We start from the raw sequence: 20,315 nt of genomic DNA, 5'->3' as shown, positions 1-20,315 counted from the left end.
AGGTAGACAACATTGGCCGAGTCGCAAGAGTATGTACCGTGTACCTGGTGGATGATGTCCTCACGTGAGATGGTGGATCCGTATTGATGATCAGGTACATCTTGCAGAGGTTGCTGTGGCAGGGTTGTGTGGTGTTGTGGTCACTGTTCTCCTGAAGGCTGGGCAATTTGCTGTGTACGATGATTTGTTTGAGATTGCACAGTTGTTTGGTTCGGTTTTTCGCTGTGGTGCGTTGGAACTGTCGATCAATGAGCCGAGTGCCATATCCTCTTATGAGGGCAACTTTCCACGTCTGTTGCAATCATCCTCATATGAGCAGATCCTGTGTATACAGAGGACTTGTCTGTAGGGGATCGCTTCTTTAACTTGTTTAGGGTGGAACTGCAGAATGGAGCTTCGTGAAGTTACCAGTGGGCTTGCGGTACCGTGAAGTGCTGAGGTGACTGTCCTTAATGGAGATGCATGTGTCCAAGAATGCACTAGATTCTGGAGAGTAGTCCATGGTGAGTCTGATGGTGTGATGAAGCTTGCTGATGTCATCATATTGTTATTTCAGTGATTGTTTGCTGTGAGTCCAAAGAAAGAAAATGTCATTGAAGTATCTAGCGTAAAGCATCAGTTGAAGATCCTGTGCGATGAAAAGGTCTTGTTTGAACCTGTGCATGAAGATGTTGACGTATTGACGTGCGAATTTGGTCCCTGTGGCTGTTCCGTGTATCTGGATGAAGAACTGGTTGTTGAAGGTGAAGACATTGTGGTCCGGGATGAAGTGGATGAGTTGTAGAATTGCATCTGGAGATTGGCGGTTGTCAGTGTTGAGTGCTAAGGTAGTTACAGCAATGCCTTTATCGTGGGGGATGCTGGTGTAGAGTGCCGAGACATCCATTGTAATGAGGAGTTTTCCTGGTTCAACTGCTCCCTGGGTGCTGAGTTTCTGTAAGAAGTCTGTAGTGTCGAGACAGAAGTTGAGTGTTCTTTGTACAATGGGTTTCAGGATGCCCTCCTCGTAGCTGTCCCATTGCCTGATATGATGGGACTATTGTTGTCATCAATAGAGGATCTTGCTTGGCTAGTTCAGAGGTTACCATGAGTTTACCACAGGTTGAAAGGATAACTTTGAAGACCTCAGACTCACAGCATAAGAAACAAATTAAGTGAAATGGCTGGTTTTGTTGATGGCCTAAAAAAGTGCAGCATGAAAGCAGTGATTTATTTACTGAAAAATGTTCTCTTACCTTCAGCTCTTGGATGAGACCAGCCAGATGAGCGATTTGCCAGTGAAAGTGATTCACGTGGAGAGTGGCCGGATTCTAACCGGTGCCGAGGCACCAAAGGCTGGACAGCTGGACACCTGGTTAGAAATGAATCCTGGGTAAGTAAAGTGCACTGTATGTCCTCTGGCTGCTGAGGAACTTATTACACCGAACCCAACCGGCCTCTTTTCCTTCAGCCACCTTCTTAATCACCACTGCAGCTTTAGATTACCAGTCCTCTGGGCCAAGCACAGCCTGCGAGATGTTACTGTGTGACTGAGTTAGCCTCCTGTGGTTTGGTAGGAACATCGGAGCAGGAGAAGACCATTCAGCCAATTGAATGCTCCACCATTCCATACAATCATGGTTGATCATTCACTTTAGTGCCCTTTTCACCACACTATCCCTCCTATCCCTTTATGACACTGGTGTTGAGTAATCTCTCAATCTCTGCTTTAAGTATACTCAATAACTGAGCTTCTAGTCTCTGGGGTAAAGAATTCCAAAGATTCACAATCCTCTGAGTAAACAAATTTGTCCTCATCTTGATCCTAAGTGGCTTCCCCCTTATTTTGAAATTGTGTCCCCGGTTCTAGACTCTCACAACCAGGATCTTCCTGCATCTACCCTTTCTATCCATTTAAGTATTTTGTAGGTTTCATAGAAACCCTACAGTGCAGAAGGAGGCCATTCAGCCCATCGAGTCTGAACTGACCACAATCCCACCCACGCCCTATTCCCATAATCCTACATATTAACCCTGTTAGTCCCCCTGACACTAAGGGTCAATTTAGCATGTCCAATCCACTTAACCTGCACATCTTTAGATTGTGGGAGGAAATCGGAGCTCCTGGAGGAAACCCACAAAGACACAGGGAAAACATGCAGACTCTACACAGACAGTGACCTGAACCCAGGTCCCTGGCACTGTGAGGCAGCAGTGCTAACCACTGTGCCACCATGCTGCCCATCAATTAGTTCACCTCTCATTCTTCAAAACTCTATAGAATTCAGGCCCAGTTTCTCCAATCTCTTTTTGTAGTGGAGTGCCGCCATGCCAAGATAGAGTCTAACGAACCTTTGTTGAACTCCCTCATTGTCAATAATAGCCTTCCTAAGACAAGAGGACCAAAACTGCACATAGTACTCCAGGTGCAGTCTAACCACGGTTCTGTACAATTGAAGCAAAAATTTACTACTCCTGTACTCAAATCTCCCTGCAATAAATGTTAACATATTACAATAAGGGTAATACTGCGGATGCTGGAATATGAGACAAGAACAGAGGACATTGGAAAAACGTAGTAGTTCTGGCAGCATCTGTAAGGAGAGAAACAGAGTTATATTTTTGAATCATAGACTCTTCATCAGAACTAAAGAGAGGAGAATGTGACACATTCCCACTCACTAAGTCTGTCCGAATCCTCTTGAAGCTGCTTCTTGAATCTTCCTCACAATACACATTCCCAGCTCGCTTTGTCTCATCCACAAACTTGGAAATAATACATTTGGTCCTAGTGTCCAGATTATTGATATATATTGTGAATAACTGGTGCCCTATTGCTAATTCTTGTGATACCTCACTGGTCACAACCCCCCAAAATGAGAATAATTCTTTTCCTACTCTGTGTTTTCTGCCTGTTAGCCAATCCTTAATGCGTGGCAGTATATTACCTCCATCCCATGTGTTTTAATTTTACTAGCCAGCCTCCATAACACACAGGAGCAGAATTAGGCCACTTGGCCCATCAAGTCTGCTCCGCCATTCATGGCTGATATTTTTCTCATCCCCATTCTCCTGTCTTTTCTCCATTACCCCTGAACACCCCTCATTAATCAAGAACCTATCTGTCTCTGTTTAAAGATACTCAATGACCTGGCCTCCACAGCCTTCTATGGCAAAAGAATTCCACAGATTCACCACTCTCTGGCTGAAGAAATTCCTCCTCATCTCTGTTTTAAAGGATCATCCCTTTAGCCTGAGGTTGTGCCCTCTGGTTCTAGTTTTTCCTATTAATGGAAACATCCCCTCCACGTCCACTCTATCCAGGCCTCGCAGTATCCTGTAAGTTTCAATAAGATCCCGCCCCCTCATCCTTCTAAACTCCAACAGGTACAGAGCCAGAGTCCTCAATTGTTCCTTATGCTCTTCGTTCCATGGATCATTCTTGTGAACCTCTTCTGGACCCTTTCCAAGGTCAGCCCATCCTTCCTTAGATAAGGGGCTCAAAACTGTTCACAATACTCCAAATGGAATCTGGCCAGACTTATACAGCCTCCGAAATAATCCCTGCTTCTGTGGGCACTTAACCTTCTGAAAATTCAAGTATACCACATCCTCAAAAAACTCCAACAGATTTGTTAAACGTGATTTCCCATTATAACTTCATTTTGACAAATTCCAATCAGATCATTATTATCCAAATGTTCATTTATCACATCATTTAGAATTGTTACCAGTGTTTCCCTAGTACTGATGTAAGGCTAACAGATCTGTTGTTCTTTGTTTTCTTTCTCCCTCCACCTAAATGCTTTTGAAGTAATGTCAGAAATGAAACAGCCAATTTGCACACAGCAAATTTCACAAACTGCAATGTGATAATGACTAACCTGTTTTTGTGATGTTAGATGAGGGATTAACCATTGACCCAATACAATAGGGAGAATTTCCATGCTCCTCTTCAAAATATGGGATCTTTTACATCCAGTAATCTTTTACATCCAGAGTATATGCTCTGTCTGAGGCCAGAACTCTCCATTCGCCTGACGAAGGGGCAAACCCCAAAAGCTTGCGAGTTTAAGAACATAAGAACATAAGAAATAGGAGCAGGAGTAGGCCATCTGGCCCTTCGAGCCTGCCCCGCCATTCAATAAGATCATGGCTGATCTGTCGTGGCTCAGTTCCACTTTCCCGCCCTCTCCCCATAACCCTTAATCCCCTCTCTTATCAAAAACCCATCAACCCGCTTCTTAAAAATATTTAGCGAGGCAGCCTCCACCACTTCAACGGGCAGAGAATTCCAGAGATTCACCACCCTTTGAGTGAAGAAGTTCCTCCTCAACTCCGTTCTGAACCGCCCCCCCTTTATCTTGAGGCTGTGCCCCCTAGTCCTACTGTCTTTTTTGAGCGGGAAGAGTCTTTCCACCTCTATCCTATCCATCCCATTCATCATCTTATACGTCTCAATGAGATCTCCCCTCATTCTTCTAAACTCTAACGAGTACAAGCCTAGTTTATTCAGCCTCTCCTCATAGCTCAACCCCCTCAACTCCGGTATCAGCCTAGTAAACCTCCTCTGCACTCCCTCCAAGGCCAAAATATCCTTGCGCAGGTGCGGCGCCCAAAACTGCACACAGTACTCCAGCTGCGGCCTCACCAATGCCCTATACAGCTGCAGCAAGACCTCCCTACTCTTATATTCAATCCCCCTCGCTATGAAGGCCAGCATCCCATTCGCCTTCCTGACCACCTGCTGCACCTGCAGGCTGGGTTTTTGCGACTCATGCACAAGGACCCCGAGGTCCCTCTGCACCGTCGCCTGCTGCAGTTTTTCGCCACGTAAGTAATAGTCCTTCCTACCATTCTTCCTACCAAAGTGGACCACCTCACACTTGCCAACATTAAATTCCATTTGCCATTTCCTGGCCCATTCGCCCAGCCTATCTAGATCCTTCTGCAGACTCTCCACACCCTCCACACAATTTGCCTTTCCCCCAATCTTGGTGTCATCAGCAAATTTCGACACCCTACACTCGGTTCCCTCCTCCAGATCATCTATATAAATGGTAAATAGCTGAGGCCCCAGCACCGACCCCTGGGGCACCCCACTAGTCACCAACCGCCAATCCGAATAGCACCCATTGACCCCCACTCTCTGCCTCCTATTTGACAACCAATCCTCTATCCACGCTAACACCCTACCCCCAACTCCATGTCCTCTGACCTTCTGCAGTAACCTCTTGTGAGGTACCTTATCAAACGCCTTCTGAAAATCCAGAAAGACCACATCCACCGGCTCTCCTCTATCCACCGCCCTAGACACATCCTCATAGAACTCCAGTAAATTTGTCAGACACGACTTCCCTTTAATGAAACCGTGTTGCGTCTGCCCTATCAAGCAATTCCCTTCAAGATGCCTCGCAATTTCCTCCTTAATGACGGATTCTAACATTTTACCTACCACAGACGTTAAACTAACCGGCCTGTAATTCCCCGCCTTTTGCCTGGCACCCTTCTTAAACAACGGCGTAACATTAGCCGTTTTCCAATCCTCCGGCACTTCCCCGGAATCCAGCGACGTCTGGAAAATAACCACCAAACTATCAAATAAATCGGTTGGACTTAAACCTAGTGTTGTCAGACTTCTTATTGTGTTTACCCCAGTCCAACGCCAGCATCTCCATGTGGAACAAAACCAGGATTGGAGGGAGAATGTTCAAGGTGCCCCCATACCCCACGCAACCTTCCCCAAACATGAGATGCTTGGTGGCTTGATTCCCCCCCTCTCAGTACTCCATCTAACATTTTTGTCATTTCTTCTGAGTAGGTATGAGGTGGCTCCACGTTCCGACAGTGAAGATAGCGGCTCTGAGGAAGAGGAAGAGGTGAGAGCAAAAAAAATGGAAGCACAACCTATCTTACTGATCTTATGGACCTCAGGGAGCATTATAATGGGAATCATTCCCAATCGCCCAGCCCAGATTATTCTTCCAGTTCTTTTAGATTTTCTTTACTGATTTTAAAAACCACTGATGATATTAAGCTGCATAGTGCTAAAAGCAATGATCATTATCTCACTGGGTCTCACTCCCTGATACTGACACTGTGTTTTATCCCTTTTGTCCTGGCGGCATTTTAAAGTCTCCACTGCAGTTTTACATCTTTTGTCTCCAAAATGTTCCAGCAGACAAAATGGGGAGGGCTGTTTGGGAAAGTTGCCAGCTGGAGGCGGGCGACTGCAAACTGTTGATTTTTTTTTGGATGCAGTGCTTTTATTTTTTTTTCATGAACTGTCTTTAAAATTACGTCAGGATACGACAGACTGGAGGCTGCTAATCATGTCGGAGGACAGGTCTCGTTCGGGACTCCTGGTAAGCATATTAGAACAAGCGTAAGGGTTCCATGAGTCTTCACGTTGCTTGTGAATGAACTGGCTAATTCTGCTCTGGAATGGGAGGGGTGGTGACCCCCAACCCTTTTGCTGCACTCCTGAGGGCACTGACTCTTGCTGGGGTACAGTTTCCTCACTCACCAAGCACCCTCTGGTACCTAAGACAGCTATTCTGCAGAGCAAAAGGTGAGAGAAAGAGAGAGACAGAGTCATTATCATTTCTGATACCCTCCACATATCTAATAGTCTGTGCAAATTTTAAACTTAGACTGGCCTAATATGTCCTCGTCCATTATCCACACTTCCCGAGCACTGTTTGATTATTTTCCCTCCCATCTCTAAGCCAGTATCACAGAGTTGAATTTCGTGGCTCTATCACTGCAATCATAGATTGATGGATAGGATAGAGGTGGAAAGACTCTTCCCGCTCAAAAAAGACAATAGGACTAGGGGGCACAGCCTCAAGATAAAAGGGGGGCAGTTTAGAACGGAGTTGAGGAGGAACTTCTTCACTCAAAGGGTGGTGAATCTCTGGAATTCTCTGCCCGTTGAAGTGGTGGAGGCTGCCTCGCTAAATATTTTTAAGACGCGGGTTGATGGGTTTTTGATAGGAGAGGGGATTAAGGGTTATGGGGAGAGGGCGGGAATGTGGAACTGAGCAGCGACAGATCAGCCATGATCTTATTGAATGGCGGGGCAGGCTCGAAGGGCTGGATGGCCTACTCCTGCTCCTATTTCTTATGTTCTTATGTTCTTATCAGCTATCTGAGGCCTGTAAACTGAATCTCAGACCTCCTGGCCAATATTCAGGATACTGTGTTTGACACTATATTCATTGAGCTATCAGTGGATTTGGAAAAAATCACCTTGTTTAACTAGATTTGTCCCTTGATCCAGCCTGATCCACTCTGAACAGTTAGTGGCTGAAATTGGATGACATTATTCTGAACAGAAATTTGTTTATCTTCCTCACTAATAATTTACCTTTTGACTTGCTTCAACATCCATAAGTTATAGGTATAGTGGCAGTTAAGAGTATGAAGTTGTGGGCTGAAGGACTGAACTCCTTTCCCTTCCCAAGTCTGTGCTAGTCAGGTAGTGAGAAACTCCATTCATGTTCTTTGGCCACATTTGTGTGTGTCTTTGAGTGATATCTGGCAGCGATGCCTCAGGAGACCCAGAAGCAGGTTGACAAGCCTGCTAGCCACAAGTGTACTAAAGGAAAGAGGGCGGAACAGAAGGCAATGCAACCCATTGAAAAATTTGTACCATTCAATCTATATGTCTTTAATATAAACCAATCAAGAGTCTTTGAATGTACTCACACTTGTATTGCTGAGCATGCCAGCATCAAGCCTACAGAGTTAAGCTGAATTTAGTGGGGATTGGGTGGAGGGGAGATATATAGTGCAGTGGGATAGACCCTAACCTTTCATCTCTGGTATCTGGGTACAACCATAGCCCAATGCGAGCTGCTTGCTCAGAGGACAATGTCTGTGAGCATTGGTGAGGAAACTAGTAACTGAACTAGACTGCGAGCAGATGTGGGAAATGAAAATGTCTAATACAGTAAGAGGGATGTTCACCAGACATGGGATTGCAGCAGAGGAGAGAAAGCTCACATCTATACCTATTGGTGTTTGGGTTAAGAAGACTTCAGTTGCCCAACACACGCCTGTCTCCAGTTGATGTTTGTTTAAAGATGGCCCTGGTAAATGCTGCGGTATTTTAGAAAGTGAATTGTGCTATATGAGGACCTGTTCTGTCCTCATTTCACATTCTCCTCTCCTCCCCAGCATTTTCTCTCATCGTAATCTGCACACTCCCCGCATGTCCTCTGTAGGATGGTGCTGCTCACACCCAGTTGATCTACTGAAGATGCCACTTTTGATTTCACTCCCCTTCCACCACTTCTTAATCCCTTTTTGTAAATGATATGGAGGTAGTTCAACAACATCAGAGGTGAGAAGTTAGGTGGGCAAATTGAGTAATGAGCTTTTCCTGCCTGAGATATATTGGTAACTATCTTTTCATAAAGTCAGGAGTCTGTGTCGGAATTAAGCACTGGCTGAGTGTTATATAGATTTTATATAGCAGCAGTCAACTATGGGTCTTAACAAGTGCCCTAAAAACACTCACTGGCGCAGCCTAGTGTTTCATGCTGTCTCTGAGTGTGCTGTGACTAAAACACCCAGGGAGAGTGCAGCATGTGCATGGTGCTATTTGCAGGCATCCCATAAGAACCATAGAAACAGAATTAGGCCACTCGACCCATCGAGTCTGCTCCGCCATTCAATCATGGCTGATATTTTTCTCATCCCCATTCCTGCTGGCAATTTCATTGCTCATGGAAGTTCACTTGCATTGTTGACGGATAGTGGTTATGCACTGGGGTAGGGAACTCTGAGCTGTTTTCCTTCACAATCCATTAACCAGTCAATATACAACCTAGACTTATTACACATCCTACTAACCCCATTCCCAAGAGGCTGAAAATGAGGAGACGAGATTAGTGCAATTCTGTTTTTTTTGTAGCAGTCTGGAATGGACTTCTTTAAAGATCAGTGGAAGGAGATTCAACAGTAACTTCCAAAAGGAAATTGGACAAATGGAAGAAAATTAACAGGGCTATGGTTAAACAGTTGGGAAGGAGAATAAAATGGATAGCTCTTTCAAAGAGCTGGCACAGACACAATGGGCTGAATGGCCTCCTCTGTGCTGTGTGATTCTATCATTCAAGTCATTTCCACAATGAAGCTGATGGTGAGCTGCTCAACCGTGAGGGCAACACTGGATCAACGCAGCATCCACACCCAAGCATTTTCCAGCAGAGTCACTGGAGCAGGGTCTCAGCTGGTTTAAGAAAATGTACTTCCCCTTGCTTTTCCTGCAACCTAACCACAGCTCATGATGGGAGCTCACCAAGCACAGACCAGGCCTTGACTGTGAGACCTTACAATGTAGTTGTAAACTCCTCCCACATCCCTTCCCCAGCCCCGACCCCAAGACACCAAGGTAAGCAGAATGCGAGCTGAACACCTCTGTGCTGCTTCTGATGTTGTGCATTGACTCCTTCAAGTTATGCACTACCCAGCTTGGAATTATGATTGCTGCTCCCTCACCATCCTGGAGCTCCCTCCCTAATGGCATATGGGTGTATCTGTAGCTTAAGAAGATGACCCACCATCACATTCTCATGGGCAATAAATGCCAACCTTGTCAATGACACCCACATCCAGAGAATAAACAAATAATAAAATAAGATACTCAAGCCGAAAACCAGCAACATTTATTCAGGGTCACTGCTTGGATCAGGCAGGTGCCTGAGTGAGGTAAATGATCCATTGATTTCTTCTGCTTTCTGTTCAGGAGGAGGAAGAGGAAGAGCAGGCAGCCCCACCAGCACAGACGCCTGTACCTGAGGAGAAAAAGAAAATCCAGGATCCAGACAGTGAAGAAGTGTCTGAGCTGGATGCAAGGCAGATCATAGAGTAAGTACAACAGTATGAGAGGATGGAAGAAAATTGGGCTAGAGCTCAAAGTGAGGGGAGAACTGGTCTGAAGCAGAATGAGGAAAGAGATCTAATATGCAGCAATTTTCTTTATTTCAAAAGTTGTAACTGGAGCTAATTGCATCTTGTAGGAATGCTAAGCAGGACGTGGATGATGAGTACAGTGCACCGCTATCTAGTATACGTGGTCTACAGTCCTATTATGCAGTGGCTCATGCAGTGACAGAGCGGGTGGATATTCAGTCTACGCTGCTTGTGAATGGTTTACTCAAGCAGTATCAGGTAATGGATACCAAGAGGCCATTTTACACTGACCTTTCTTTAATGTTGGCATAGTTATATAAGATCATTGAACCCTTTCAATGGTGGGTGCTGGGTGTGCCACATAAACGTAGCCAGCTCCTGATCCCTGGGTACGCTGCTGCAGAAAAGCACTTAGCAAACCCCACATCCTTCTGCAAAGATAAACTCGAGACAGGCAGGTGGGGGGAGGAGAGGTACTGGATGAATGTGTGATGACTCTTTTTAGAGTGTGTGGCCTGACCAGTGACTTTTATTGAGCAATAAGACCTGCCTGTGCAAGGCAGCCATAGAAGGCAAAACAAACACATCATCCAGCTTAAACACAGGAGTTCATCCAACAATCCTGCCTGTTCCATCTTTTTGAAGGACCTTTCTAATTAAGTCCTCTGTTCCTTTCCCATTGCATTAGAAATGTTTCTCCTTTGAGTGAATATATCCAGTTCCCTTTTGAAAGTTACTGCTTCCAACACCCTTTTCAATCAGCGCATTCCAAATTATGACAAATAGCTGTGTAAAAAAATAATTAATCTCACCTCAGTTTTTTCAATAGTGCCCTGTTCTTGTAGTTTTAGGTATTATACTAGGACTAAGACATTATAATTACCAGGAAAGGTTGGGCCTCTTTCTCCAGGAAAAAAAGACCCAATTGATATCTTGAAGATTATTGAATAGTTTGCTAGGGTGGGCATAACCAAAACGAGGGGTCATCTCTAATAAAACCAATGGGGATTTACCAAAAGAGTGGTGATAGTGTAGAACTTGCTACCACAGGGAATCATTGAAGATATAAGATTATGAGAAATAGACCATTTGGTCCTTCACCTGCACATTCAACATAATAATGACTGATCTGATGAAATTGTGCCCACCCCCCAAGTTCTAGATCCTCCCGTGAGGGGAAACATCCTTTCAGCATCTATCTCCCCTGTCAAAGGTCAGGGATCATATGTTTTATCAATATCTCCTCTTCTTAATTCCAGTGAGCACAGGCTCAACCTGCTTAACCTTCCCTCATAAGACAAACCCCTTCTTCCCAGCCTAGTGAACTGCTTCTCATGAAAGCATACTTTTCTTTAAGTGAGGAGACCAAAACTGTACACAATACAAAGTTGTAACAAGACTTCCCTACTTTTATACTCCGTCCCTCTTTCAATAAAGGCCAACATTCCATTTGCCGTCTTAATTGCGTAATTTAATTAATTATTCCCACGATAATCCCAACCCTCGATCTCCCAATCGTTCCTCTCTGCCAATAGGGTGAAGTGAAGATGGGTAGGAGGAGGCTTATGTGGAGAAAAATACCAATGTGGATCATGGCCTATTCCTTGCTGTACCTTTTATGTCATTTTATGCAATTCTATGCAGGTTAAAGGTTTGGAGTGGCTCGTCTCACTGTACAACAACAACCTAAATGGAATCCTCGCTGATGAAATGGGCCTGGGAAAGACCATCCAGACTATTGCCCTCATCACATACCTCATGGAACACAAGCGCATCAATGGACCCTTCCTGATCATAGTACCTCTCTCGTAAGAAGAAAGCCATTCATGTCTATACTTCCCAGAGGCTGAGGATGCAATATTGGCCAGGACACCAGGAGAATATCCTCCGGTCCCATTCCAAGAAACATCCTGAAGCGGTGGAACTGCTAGAACCTCAGTTTACCACCTTTGCTCAGAGCATCGGAGGGAAAGGACTCCACAGTTTTCCCAGATCTTATGGGAAGGGGGAGGTAATTTTGACTTAGCTCTCCAGGTGGGAAATTCATGGGATTTATTGGAATGCTGAGTTGTCCTAATATTGACTTGAATAGTAAAATTGGCAGGGCGTGACACCAGATTCCACCAGACTCCCATCAGTTTCCCAACAGGTGGAAGAGGTTAAAATTTCCCCCTCAGTCAGCACAATCTAGAACAGTCAATGCATGATCAGAAAGGGCAAGGGTACCTAGTTAATCTTTTGATTAATTGACACCTTTTTCAATCAAAACCACTAAATTATTTTCCTCTCTCATTCTTAGCATATACGGTAAACTGAGGCTCCATCTGTTCCAGTGGTACAGAGCAGGAGAGCTCTCCCAATGTCCCAGCCAACATGTCTCCCTCAACCATTGCCGCCAAATACTGCTGTGTGCGCAAAGGCTGCTGTGTTAGCAAACAACGTTTACTTCTAAGTAACTTGTCTGTGAATCTCTTTCAGAAGTTTTCAACATTGTATAAATTTTAATTGTTTCCTGTCACCTTTTTGATCTGCTTAACTTTAGGAAGCAGATACTTACTGCTCAAGTTCCAAATTGATTAATGTGTATTTCAAGCATTTTACTGTCCCTGTGAGACAGTACAGACTCTTTATAGCACTCACAGGCTGTTAAAATCCTACTCCTTTTATAGCTCTCCATCACCAAACAGGCCAGAGACCATTCTATCCACAAGCTGACTTGAGCACAAGTGCACATTGCTGCCCAAAAGCAGAAGGTGGAGTCTCGTTCTCATTCTTGGTTAAGGTGCTGTGTAAGCATTGAGTGAAGGTTGGGCATAGCTCAGGGAGGGAGTGTCACAGTCTGGTCACTCTTAGACTTCTTTGTGCTGAGTCAGTGGGTCGAGAGTTCAAGTCCCACTGAAGGAGCTAGAGGCCATAATGCAGGCTGATGCTCCCAATGCAGTACTGAGGGAAGTGCTGTACTGTTGGAGGTGGTTTCTTTCAGGGGTATAGAGCTAAGCATTGGTGTTCCCTCCCAGGTGAACATGACATCACTGAAAAAACATATTTTCTGACCATTATCCCATTGCTGCTTGTGGGAGCTTGCTGTGCTCAAAATTGGCTGCTGAATTTCCTAATTTCCAACAAGATCTGCATTTTCAGAAATAATTCATTGACTGTAAAATACTTTGGGAAGCCCTGAGGTTGTGAAAGCACTATAGAAGTCCTTTCTTTTCCTGTTGCTGCTGGTTTTGGAACGGCTCTGATGTAGGAGAGGGAAAGGAATCTGATTGACCTTACAAAGTGAAAGCTTTGATGGGGTTCAATTGGAGGAGTGGGAACAATGGGAACTCTGCTGGAGGAGAGGGAAAGTTCTTTGGTGAAAGAGAGGAAAAGGCCCCAGTGGAGTTCTGCTAGAGGAAAGAAACTGGCTCTGATACAACTGTGCTGGAGGAGAGGGACCAGGCCCTGGTGGAGGTCTGTCGAAGAAGAGGAACAGTCTCTGTTGGAACAGCACTGGAGGAAAGCATTTAGACTCTGATGGAGCTCTGCTGGAGAAAGGAAGCAAGCTTTCACTCAGCCTCTCAGACAGGCAGTTTCGAAGGAGGAGGAGAAAGGAATATTTGTAAATATAGAGAAAAATATAGATTGAGAATGCAATGAGAGATCGGATTCCAATATTGTTTTCTCTGGGCTTGGTTGGCTCTAAAGTAAACCTTTTTATGTTTTGATGTTACTGTCTGTTGATACTCAAAATAAAGTTCCAGCTGTGCAGTAAACACCCAGTAGTTTCTGTGCATTAGCGATCACCTCAGTAATGATCCCAATTGTATTTGCAGAACGCTATCAAACTGGGCCTATGAGTTTGATAAGTGGGCGCCATCAGTATCACGGATCTCATACAAGGTAATTCCATCTTCAGGTTTGATGATATGATTTGTAAACTGGATATTCTGAGGTGAGTGTGTGATTATTATTGGCTGTGTGGATGTAATCAATGTTTTTTTTAATCCCCGCTCCTCCTTTCAAGGGTTCTCCTGCAGCTCGAAGGGCCTTTGTTCCTCTGCTTAGAAGCGGGAAGTTCAACGTCCTACTCACCACCTACGAATACATCATCAAAGACAAGCACGTTCTTGCCAAGGTGAAAGTTTCCTTTCTTACAGATTTATTGTCTTTTCCCTGTAGATCTTGACATATACTGGAGTACCATCATTCTACCCCGACCCAACTGCGGTACCCATTTTTATTTGAGCCCAAAGAGCAAGATACCCCAATGTCTAATCCGGTATCCCCAGTACAAGATCTATTGCTGCTGCACCTGCTCCCTCCTTGTTTCCCCAGTATATAGCCCACTGTCCCTGGTACCCCAGTATCTAACGCACTGTCCTGGTACCCCAGTATCTAAACCCTCTATTCCTCACACTCCAGTGTCTAACCCACTGTTCCCCATGCCCCAGTATCTAATCCACTGTCCTTGGTACTCCAATATCTAACCCACTGTCCCTGGTACCCCAGTATCTAACCCACTGTCCCTGGTACCCCAGTATCTAACCCACTGTCCTTGGTACCCCAGTATCTAACCCACTGTCCTTGGTACCCCAGTATCTAACCCACTGTTCCTGGTACCCCAGTATCTAACCCACTGTCCCTGGTACCCCAGTATCTAACCCACTGTCCCTGGTACCCCAGTATCTAAACCCTCTATTCCTCATACCCCAATATCTAACCCACTGTCCCTGGTACCCCAATATCTAACCCTCTGTTCCTCATGCCCCAGTATCTAATCCACTATCCCTGGTGCCCCAGTATCTAATCTGCTGTCCCTGGTATTCCAGTATCTAACCCACTGTCCCTGATACCCTGGTATCTAACCCTCTGTTCCTCATGCCCCAGTATCTAAGCCACTGTCCCTGGTACCCCAATTTCTAACCCTCTGTTCCTCATACCCTGGTATCTAATCCACTGTTCCTGGTATTCCAGTGTCCATATTCAAATATTTTTTCTAATTTGAGAGACGTGCAGTGCCAGTGTATAATAACAGAATAATACAGCATAGAAAGAGACCATTTGGCCCATGGTGCCTACGCCAGTTTTTTGAAAGAGCTAGCCAATTATCCCACACTTTACCACTATTGCCCCACAGTCCTATATTTGTTCACCTTCAGGTTTTTATGCAAATCCCTTTAGAAAGTTACAATTGAATCTGTTTCCATCAACTTTTCAAGCTGCACATTCCAGATTACAGCAACTCGCTGCATCACAAAATAGACTTATCTGGGCTCTGGTTCTATTGCCAATCCATCTTAAATCTGCATTAGGCACTTATAGACTCTTCTGTCACGAGATACAGTTTCTGCCTTGTTAGGATACCAGAGCAGAAACTCCAAAGTATGTTATGAGGCCCGACTAAACCCCAGCAGTTTTTCTATTTGGCACTGGTGTGAGCATAAGGTATTTCACTCCAGGTGTGAATCTGTTGACACATTAGGAAGCTTTTATCAAAACAAACTTCATTTAATATTTAACTATTACAGGTGAAAAAGCTTAATTCTTAACTGGTAACCTATCTGTATTAGTTCCAATTCAAACAATATTCCTCTTATAGACTTAAATTCCTCTTCAAAATCAGTTAACAACATATCTGCTTACATGCTTGTACTCTTCAAAATCAGTTAACAACATATCTGCTTACATGCTTGTACTTGGACTGCCAGTCCTTGAGCCTCCAGAACACTTCTGGAGAGAGAAACTGAGAGAGACCTATTGCTCCTAGCCCATCTCAAACATCAGCCTACAAAGAGAGACTCTTGCTTCTCCAGAATCCAATACTAACTGCCTACTTTTCCCTATAAACTTAGCTCTTCTTCTTAAAACACATGCCTCTGTTAATCAACCTAACCAAAATCCTGTCTGAAACCCCAGGCGAAAAACAAACACATCCCTAGCTAAAATCAGTTATTAGTCTCCATCTTCAGCATGTGAGCTGCCTGTTTTGCTGACAAATCAATGCCATATAAAACAGAGCTAAAATCTAATCATGTCTCTCACAAAAAATTGATTTATATTTCTTAAAGTCACAATATCATCACACCCTATTTACTCTTATCAAAATCCTTCTTCATTTTGAACATATCTATTAAATCTTCCCCTAATCTTCCCTGATCTAAAGTGAATGACCCCAGCTTCTCCAGTCTCCCATGTAACTGAAATCCCTTATCTTTGGTACAATTCTAGTAAATCTCCTCCTCACCGTCTCTAAGGTCATGATATCCTTCTTGAAGTGTACTACTCAGAATTGAACACAATACTCCAAACAGGGCCATAGAAATTAACATAACTTCCTTCCTTTTGTACTCTATATCTCAGCGATTAAAATTGTTAATTCCTTATAGCAGCCTTCTCAACTTTTCTTGCCACTTCCAAAGATTTGGGTACATACAGTTGGAGGTCTCTAGCATCTTTTTGAAATTGTACCATTTGATTTGTATTGTCCCTCCTCATTCTTATCAAAATCCATCACTTCTGCATTAAATTCCATATGCTAAGTTATGCCTTGTTGCATCAATATGTTTAAGATCCATTCCTCCTCAGAGTTATTACTTCTCCTGTATATATTTGCTCCCTAATTCTCATCCTCCATCTGTTCCCCTTATCCATTCCCCTGTCCCCTTCCCAAGTTATGCAGTTTTGCAAGTGAAGTTTTATTTCGCCAAGATCAGTTTGTTTACTATTTTCACTGTTTCCTTTTCCTCCTCAGATCCGATGGAAGTATATGATAGTGGATGAAGGTCACCGGATGAAGAACCACCACTGTAAACTAACACAGGTGCTGAATACGCATTATGTGGCACCACGTCGCCTGTTGCTCACTGGAACCCCACTGCAGAACAAACTTCCTGAGCTGTGGGCACTCCTCAACTTCCTGTTGCCCACTATTTTCAAAAGCTGCAACACATTCGAGCAGTGGTTCAACGCCCCCTTTGCCATGACAGGAGAAAAGGTACGTTCAAGAGTGAAGGGATGGAGGTCAGCATTGTACTACAAGGTGGTGTCAAATCAACAACAGCAACCTACAGTTATATAGCACCTTCAACCTCCTACAGTCCCATACTTCTCCAGGATCCGTGCACTGCTCCAATTCTGGCCTTGAGTATCTCTGATTATAATCCTCCACCGCTGCTGCTGTGCTTTCAGCTGCTAAGGTCCTAAACTCTGGAATTCCCTTCCCAACTCTGTCTACCTCTCTACCTGTTCTCTTTTAAGATGCTCCTTAAAGTCTACCTCTTTGACCAAAACTTTGGTCACCTGTCCAAATATCTGCTGATATGGCTATGTGTCAAATATTTGAAACCACTCTGAGCCAGAATGACTGGTTTAGGTTTGTGTTTTTAGCTTACAATCCCGCCTCACTGTGAGCAAAAAGCCGAGGCAAATTACCAAAGCATTTAGCAGTTCTTACTAAAGATGGGTCTTGTGAAAAGGAACCTTTAGTTAGTTATATCTGATCAGTGGCTTTGTGTTATGTGATGGTGGCTGTAAGCTGGGTTCTCACTTACCTGCATAGGCTGGCCACATTCTCTGAGATGGGTGTGCAGTGACTAACAACCATTTCTGAATGTTAGCACTAACCTGCCCAGAGGCATATGAAGATTAATAGCGGACATTTCCAGAGCCTTGGCTGGATTTATGAGGTACTAAATTAAGACTCTGCCTGTCCTGTCGGATGGACGCAGAAGATGTCAGGGCATCATATAGAAGAAAAGCACAGGAGTTATCTCCAGTCTCCTGGCTAATATTTATCTCCCAATGAACACTGCCAAAAAAAAATTATCTCTCATTATCACATGCAATTTTTGAGAACTTTCTGTGCAGCAATTGGCTGCCACATCCTGCAATTCAAAAATGGCTATCTTTTAAAAGTATTTAATGGGCTGTAAGGTGTATTGGAACATTCTCAGCTTGTGAAAAATGGTAGAAATTTCAGTAAGGCAGTGTTTTTTAAAAAAAATCTCCCTTTCAGGACATGGACTGTAACCTAAATAGTTGAGCTGTCACCATTGTCTTTAACATATCCTCGTCTGTTAATGTAACACAGGTGGATCTAAATGAAGAAGAGACTATTCTGATCATCAGACGTTTGCACAAGGTCCTTCGGCCTTTCCTGTTGAGGCGATTGAAAAAAGAAGTCGAAGCTCAGCTGCCTGAGAAGGTAATTATCTCTCCTGCGTAGTTTGAATGTGTCAACTGGGGAAAGGGGGCAAGGAGACACTTACTTCTGATAGCTTTTTGATTTAGCCACAGTAATTATGGTCCCAACATTGACACTACTGACTCTGCTGGAATGTGCTTACTATGAAGACTACACTAGGCTTGGTTCAGTCTGAGAAGAGACTTCCACTAAACCAGTGGCCAGTTCACTCACCTGAGCCTCCAGTGGGACTTTGCGAGACATTATCTCATCCCATGAATAGTGACAATCTAATTGCCCCTTCCCACTCTATCCTCAGAACAAATAACATGGCTTTATTGGGAGTCGCAACATGGAAGTGACAGAGCTCCCTTATTACATTCCCCCTTAACTCTGTATTTTGTTGGAGGAAAATAATAAATCTTCCAAATATTTTTCATGCCTTGTCATTCTAGCAAATCTTCATCTCTTACGATGGCTCCAATATTCTTCCAATACCCTACCTGCACAAACCCATCTGTTTTATAATCACAGATTCATGCAGGTTTGACACATCTTATTTTAATATTTAATGTCAATCCTTTGTCTTTTTATTTATACTCTCACTTCAGTTAAAATTTTCTAAATCCTACCCGAACATTTGACAACGTGTGAACAGTTTCTGTAATGGAATAAATTCCCATTGTTAATTGTAAATCCACAAAGCTGAGAGCTCACAGTATTGTTAACAGTTAGTCAACCCAGTTAGAAGGTGAGATTGAACTTCAGAATATAGCAGTGTGTTCTCAGATTACTAGCTGCTAATAATGGCATTAGTTTATTATTGTCACTTCTCCCCTCCCCATCCTGAACAGTAACTGAGGAAGTGTGGTGAGTTCAGTGGGAGAAGATTGTATTTCACAGTCCACAACACATTCCCTTTCATGAATCATCTTCAGCCTTCCTCCTCCTCTCTTGATCTTTTATTCTGCTGTTAAACTTTAGCAAACAAGAAGGAAAATGTCTGACCTTACCAGAACTCAACATTCTTCTTATTGTGGGTCTGTCAGGGAGTCAGTTCCTCTGTTGGGTCAAAAGCTCATCCACACTGGGTTTACTCTTGTATTTGTAAGTGCAAATTTGTGTGGGTGCACCCACCTTGTGTGGGTATATCTGTATTGTATATGTATATACACTCATTTCATGTGTGGTCATGTCTGCTCTGTGTGTGAGTATATCTGATTTATATGTGGATTCACTCACCTCCTGTTTAGGCATATTTGCTTTATGTGTGAGTGTGCTGACTTCATGTGGGCCTGGGCAGTCGAAGACACAGCTGTCAATGGCAGGGTGAAAAGAGGAGGTAGTGGGTGTCAGAGGTTGCATCTGAGATCAGGTTACTGAGCTAAACTGACTGTCTCTAGCTGAAAGTGTGCTTTATTCCTTTACAGGTGGAATATGTCATTAAATGTGACATGTCAGCTTTGCAAAGGGTCCTATATCGCCACATGCAGGCCAAGGGAGTGCTGCTGACTGATGGCTCAGAAAAGGACAAAAAGGTTTGGAAGCAACTCAATTATCTTCCAGTACTGACCCATTCATTGGGGCAATGAGTGTTAGTTACTAATCACTATCATGCATTGTTTATGGGTGATACAGTTCATTCAGCTGACAGTATGGCCTCCCAATGATTTTGGCTGTCTTCGGGGAGTAGTCATTGTAATTGCATTACCATCACCTGGTGAAGTTTTGGCCAGGCTTTTCGCAGCTGGAGTAGGATAGCAGATGCTGGGACAGGCTAAACACAAACAGGATGTTTTCCATTATTAAAGAGTCTAATGCAGGATATAAGATTAAATTAAGGATATTTAGGACAGGGAGCAGGACAACTCTTCCAAACAGTGATGTGTGGAATGCATGACTGAAGTTAATGTTTGAAGCTAAGCCAATGTCTGTATTTAAGAAATATTGGCATTTCTATAGTGCCCTAAAACCTTCCAAGATACTTTACAAATGGGTTATCAAATCAAATTTGACATTATGCCTCTTAAGGAGATAATAGGACAGGTGATGTTCAAAGAAGTAGATTTTAAGGAGCATCTTAAAGAAATGCAAGATGGAGAGGTTTAGGGAGGAAATTTCAGAGCTTAGGCCCTAGCCAATTGAAGGCATAGCCATCAACAGTGGAGTGATTAAACTTGAGGCAGCAAAAGAATCCAGAATAGGGGAAGTGCAGATCTTCAGTAGAACTGTAGGAGGCTACAGATAT

General features: G+C 43.8%; 1 protein-coding gene across 8 annotated transcripts in view; it reads left to right on the top strand.

Annotated features, from left to right (window-relative positions):
- smarca4a (SWI/SNF related BAF chromatin remodeling complex subunit ATPase 4a) overlaps positions 1–20,315 on the top strand; it is a 94,833-nt gene that overhangs the window by 44,482 nt on the left and 30,036 nt on the right. For 5 of the 8 annotated variants that reach the window (XM_080216700.1, XM_080216699.1, XM_080216703.1 and 2 more), the window contains 11 exons: positions 1,242–1,372; positions 5,801–5,858; positions 6,285–6,344; positions 9,734–9,855; positions 10,008–10,158; positions 11,545–11,708; positions 13,719–13,785; positions 13,910–14,020; positions 16,637–16,879; positions 17,975–18,088; positions 19,498–19,605. In XM_080216700.1, coding sequence (XP_080072826.1) covers positions 1,242–1,372; positions 5,801–5,858; positions 6,285–6,344; positions 9,734–9,855; positions 10,008–10,158; positions 11,545–11,708; positions 13,719–13,785; positions 13,910–14,020; positions 16,637–16,879; positions 17,975–18,088; positions 19,498–19,605 — 1,329 coding nt within the window. The remainder of the gene's footprint in view (positions 1–1,241; positions 1,373–5,800; positions 5,859–6,284; positions 6,345–9,733; positions 9,856–10,007; positions 10,159–11,544; positions 11,709–13,718; positions 13,786–13,909; positions 14,021–16,636; positions 16,880–17,974; positions 18,089–19,497; positions 19,606–20,315) is intronic. The other 3 variants (XM_080216706.1, XM_080216705.1, XM_080216704.1) reach the window with 1 other exon arrangement.

The sequence above is a fragment of the Carcharhinus amblyrhynchos genome, chromosome 33 (assembly GCF_965287045.1).
Source record: "Carcharhinus amblyrhynchos chromosome 33, sCarAmb.v2.hapA, whole genome shotgun sequence".
Taxonomy (NCBI): Eukaryota; Metazoa; Chordata; class Chondrichthyes; order Carcharhiniformes; family Carcharhinidae; genus Carcharhinus; species Carcharhinus amblyrhynchos.
The sequence above is the reverse complement of the archived record's forward strand: the minus strand, read 5'-3'. Positions and strand labels throughout refer to the sequence as shown.